We start from the raw sequence: 5,026 nt of genomic DNA, 5'->3' as shown, positions 1-5,026 counted from the left end.
CTACCAACACCCCTAACTGGGTGTCAGGTTGTATTCTGACTCTGTCTGTTGTTTTGGGGGTTTTTTTTACTACTGCATTTTTAGTTTTAATTCTTAATTTTTAAGTTTAGGCTGCAAGGAACTGGAAGATGCCCCGGGAGAGCCAGGCAGGTGAGAAGGAAGTCAGTGCCCCTTTCCCCCTCTCTCCTGCTCCATCTCCCAGCCCATCACGGCCCCTGGCTGCAGGACAACCCTGCTGCCAACGCCTTCATGCCGGGGATAGACTGGGGGGAAACTCCTTCCCCTTCCCTCTGGCACGGAGGCAAATCTCATCCTCTCCTTGTCCTTCCTCCTCCAGACAAGAAGCTGAGGATGGAGACCAGGGAGGACAAATCCACACAGCAGAACCTCGTGGAAGAGGCTGTTTTGAGCGGATCCACAGCACAAGAATCCAACAGGGAGGAAAAGCCGCAGAGATCCCACAGGAGGAGGAGCTCTAAAGCCATCTCAGGGGGCTCTGAGGAGGAAAGACCCACCCAATTCCAGGAAGGTGGACAGAGCTTCAGCCAGGGCTCTGAGCTGGTCCATGAGCAGCTTCATGATGGGGAGAAGCCCCACAAGTGCTTGGAGTGTGGGAAGAGCTTCAGCTGCAGGTCCCAACTGATCAGACACCAGAGGATCCACACTGGGGAGAGGCCCTACGAGTGTCCCCAGTGTGGGAAGAGGTTTCACACCAGCTCCAATCTCCTGAGGCACCAGCAAATTCACACTGATGAGAGGCCCTTCCGCTGCCCCGACTGCAGGAAGGGCTTCAAGCACAACTCCCACCTTGTGACCCACCGGCGCATCCACACTGGGGAGAGGCCCCATGAGTGTGGGGAATGTGGGATGAGCTTCAGCACAAGCTCCCACCTGATCAGCCACCAGAGGATCCACACCAGGGAACAGCCCTACAAGTGTGTGCAGTGTGGGAAGAGCTTCAGCCAGCGCTCCAATCTGATCTGCCACCAGAACACCCACGCTGAGGAAAGGCCACACAAGTGTGGGGAATGTGGGAAGGGCTTCAACCAGAGGGGCCAGCTGATCATCCACCAAATGAGCCACACTGGGGAGAGGCCCTATGAGTGTTCTGAGTGTGGGAAGAAGTTTAAGACCAGCTCAGATCTCCTCAAGCACCAGCGGATTCACACAGAGGAGAGGCCCTTCCGCTGCCCCGACTGTGGGAAGGGTTTCAAGCAAAACTCCAACCTCGTCACCCACCGGCGCATCCACACTGGGGAGAGGCCCCACGAGTGTCCTCAGTGTGAGAAGAGCTTCACTCAGAGCTCTCACTTGACCAAGCATCAACGGAGTCACCTGTAAGGGAAGCCCTGTGAGTGTCCTGACTGTGGGAAGAGCATAATTTGAGTCTCCAACCTCATCCCCTATCAGAGGACTCACATTGGGAAGAACCCTGGTGACCCACATTCCCTGTGATCCATGCTGGGAGGAAACCTGTCCCTTTCCCTGCCCCTGGCAATGATGTGAGGTGGGATTGAAGAACGTCATGGTCTGGCCATGGCCCTGTCATTGTATTTGATCCCATATCAGGTCATTGCTGGGGCCAGGGAAGGGACTCTCTCTCTCCCCCAAGGAGAAGGGTGTCCTTCCCATGCAGGATAAAGTACGTTGCTGGGTGAGCCAGTTGGTAATTGGTTGTAATTTCCCTGTATATAGTTTGTGTTATCCCCTTCTCTTAGCACTGTTGTTTCTGTTCCTGTTTGTTCCTTTTCTTGTTGCGGTGCCCAGTAAATTGTTCTTATCCAAGCCTGGAGTCTTTGCCTTTTTTACTTTCAGTGGGAGGCTGGAGGGCAGTGAGGGGCGGCACGGTTTTAGCGGGATCAGGAAATTGGGGAATCCCATTCCTAAAGCCCGGCCCGGGGAAACCGAGCATCACAGCTGGTGCCAGCCCTGGCTGCCCTGGCAACAGCCTTGGGAGCGGGTCCCTGGCTGGGGGCTGTGGGAACCTCTTCCCTCTGGGGCCCAGGGACAGGACTGCAGGGAACGGCTGGAGCTGACTCGGGGCAGCTTTGGCTTGGATCTCAGGAAAAGGCTTTTCCCCCAGAGGCTGCTGGGCCACTGAGCAGGCTGCACTGTTGCCCCTCAGTGTGAAATCCTCTTCACTGATCAACAGAACCATTATCAGGGAGCTCAGTAAAAGACAGCACAATAATCTAGTACAGGAGCCTCGTAGAGCTCCTTGAAAAATCCCTTAAATTCACAATAGATATTTAATGCAGACTGGCTTCAGGAGCCCCAAACTCTGTATTAAACACACAAAATCTGCAAAAAAACACCCAGATATGGTAGCAAACCTAAGGAGATTCTTGGAATTTCTGGGGGAAAACTTGGGAAAAATGGCTGGGAATGACTAGTCAAAAAAAAAATCTGTGGAAAATCTGGCTGTAAAATGGCCAAAATCTGCTCTAAAATTGCATGGGAAGTGGCCCAAGAGCCCCAAAATCTGCACCTAAACATCCAAAATCTGCACTAAAATACCCAAAATCTGCACTTCAACACCCAAAAATGTCCCCAAGCTCTGGGAGATTCCTGGGATTTCTGGGGAAAAGCTAGAAAAAGGGTTGGGATACACAGAGAAAGAAATCCGAGGAAAATTGGAGGTACAATGGCCAAAATCTGCTCTAATCCATGTCACAGAGCCACAGAGCAGCTGTGATGTCACAAAGGGGCTCTGTGACAGCAGAGAGTGGGTTGTGTGAGGTCACAGATTGGGCTATGACATCACAGAGTTTGTTGTGTGAGGTCATTGAGCAGCTACAGCATCACAGGGGAGTGTGTGACATTGCAGAGCAGGATGTGACATTTTGCTGTGGCTATATGACATCATAGGGCTGTGAAGTCATAGATTGGGCTGTGACATTCCAGGGTGGCTGCATGACATCACTGAGTGAGTAGTGTGACATCATTGAATGGGTTGTGACATCACAGAGCTAGCTGTGACTTCATAGAAGGTGAGTCTGTGACATCAGAAAATGGGATGTGATATCACAAAGTAGTAACACGAGAAAAAGAAACAGGAAAGGTCCCAATGAAAAAATATACAAATAGGAAAAAATGTCTGAGACTGTGAAGAGTTGTATTCTGAAGCCTCTGGAGCAGGAAAGAGGGAGTTTATTGCTTCTGAAAAGATCCAGGCATCATTTTCCTCAGGGCATCCTTGAGCTCCTGGTTCCTCAGGCTGTAGATGAGGGGGTTCAGGGCTGGAGGCATCACTGAGTACAGAACTGACAGGGCCAGATTGAGGGATGGGGAGGAGATGGAGAGGGGCTTCAGACGGGCAAATAGGGCAGTGCTCACAAACAGGGAGACCACGGTCAGGTGAGGGAGGCAGGTGGAAAAGGCTTTGTGCCGTCCCTGCTCAGAGGGGATCCTCAGCACAACCCTGAAGATCTGCACATAGTAGAAAACAATGAACAGAAAACAGCCAAAAAATGGACAGGCACTAACAGCAATGAGCCCAAGTTCCCTGAGGTCGGAGTGTGAGCAGGAGAGCTTGCGGATCTGGGGGATTTCACAGAAGAACTGGCCCAGGGCATTGCCATGGCACAGGGGCAGGGAAAATGTATTGGCTGTGTGCAGCAGTGAATAGAGAAAGGCACTGGCCCAGGCAGCTGCTGCCATGTGGGCACAAGCTCTGCTGCCCAGGAGGGTCCCGTAGTGCAGGGGTTTGCAGATGGACACGTAGCGATCGTAGCACATGATGGTCAAGAGGGAAAATTCTGCTGTGATGAAAAACATAAAGAAAAAGAGCTGAGCAGCACATGCTGTGTAGGAGATGTTCCTGGTGTCCCAGAGGGAATTGTGCATGGCTTTGGGGACAGTGGTGCAGATGCAGCCCAGGTCACTGAGGGCCAGGTTTAGCAGGAAGAAGAACATGGGGCTGTGCGGGTGGTGGCCGCAGGCCGCGGCGCTGATGACGAGGCCGTTGGCCAGGAGGGCAGCCAGGGAGATGCCCAGGAAGAGGCAAAAGTGCAGGAGCTGCAGCTGCCTCGTGTCTGCCAATGCCAGCAGGAGGAAGTGGCTGATGGAGCTGCTGTTGGACATTTGCTGTGTGTGGCCCTGGGGACTTGTTCATGGGTAAAGGACAGTGACAAGTTAGGACAGGCTGCTTTAAGCCAAACCTGTGCCATTCCCTGTAGACTGTCCTGCTGGTGTTGGTGTTTTTGGTGCTGACCTTGACTGCTGACAAAACAGCAACACATTCACTTCAGAGCTGGACTGGGTTGAGGCACAAGATGGCAGATGGGGCTGAGGCAGCCACACACAAGATGGCGGATGGGGCTGAGGCAGACACACACAAAAGATGGCGGATGGGGCTGAGGCAGACACACACAAGATGGCGGATGGGGCTGAGGCAGACACACACACGATGGCGGATGGGGCTGATGCGGGGCCTCCCAGCATGGTCTGCGGCCCCTGCCAGCCCAGCTCCAGCCCCGGAGCCGCGCGGGGCAGCAAGAGTCCTTCCCTTCAGCCCTTTGTTGAACAGGACATTAACAGACACCCGGGAAATGGGCACGATGTGGCACATTTGTTCTGTGCACACAAACATAGACCAGCCAGTTTGGAATGTCAGCTGGCAGTATTTTGATGTCAAGGCAATTCAAATTGGTGAAAATAGGAAAAAATCTCTGGAGACTGAACATTTTAAAATAAAGGCTTTTATTGTTTCTTCAAAAGAGGGCCAAAAGCATTTCCTGTGCAGATGGACTTTGTTTAGCATCAAGAAGCATCACAAGTGGTTTGGTCCAGGCAGGAGTCACAGTGACTGTGAGGGGATGAAAACGGAGATGGATCTGCTTGAGGCGGATGGTGCAGTGGCTGCTCACCCGCAATGTGTATCCCTCAGGGGACCTATTTCTTTAGAACACCATGAAGACTACAGAGAACTGAAATACAAACCAAAACTGCAGCAGGAAGCCCAGTGCACTTTAGGTTGTTCTCCATGAGACTCTTCAAGCTGAGCACGGCCATTCTGTTCAGCAGA

The 5,026-nt window shown here is 52.5% G+C and overlaps 1 protein-coding gene across 1 annotated transcript; it reads right to left on the bottom strand.

The window, feature by feature from the left end:
• Positions 1-3,048: 3,048 nt before the first annotated feature.
• On the bottom strand, positions 3,049-4,083 carry LOC310918347 (olfactory receptor 14J1-like; the record flags this gene model as incomplete). The annotated part of the gene is made up of 1 exon (XM_083877198.1): positions 3,049-4,083. The coding sequence occupies one exon, from the start codon at positions 4,081-4,083 to the stop codon at positions 3,151-3,153; it is 933 nt and encodes a 310-aa protein (XP_083733324.1). The 3' UTR covers positions 3,049-3,150.
• Between the last annotated feature and the right edge of the window lie 943 nt (positions 4,084-5,026).

This window comes from Zosterops lateralis (assembly GCF_965231275.1).
Source record: "Zosterops lateralis genome assembly, chromosome: 23".
Classification (NCBI taxonomy): domain Eukaryota; kingdom Metazoa; phylum Chordata; class Aves; order Passeriformes; family Zosteropidae; genus Zosterops; species Zosterops lateralis.
This window is presented reverse-complemented; position numbering and strand designations above follow the sequence as displayed.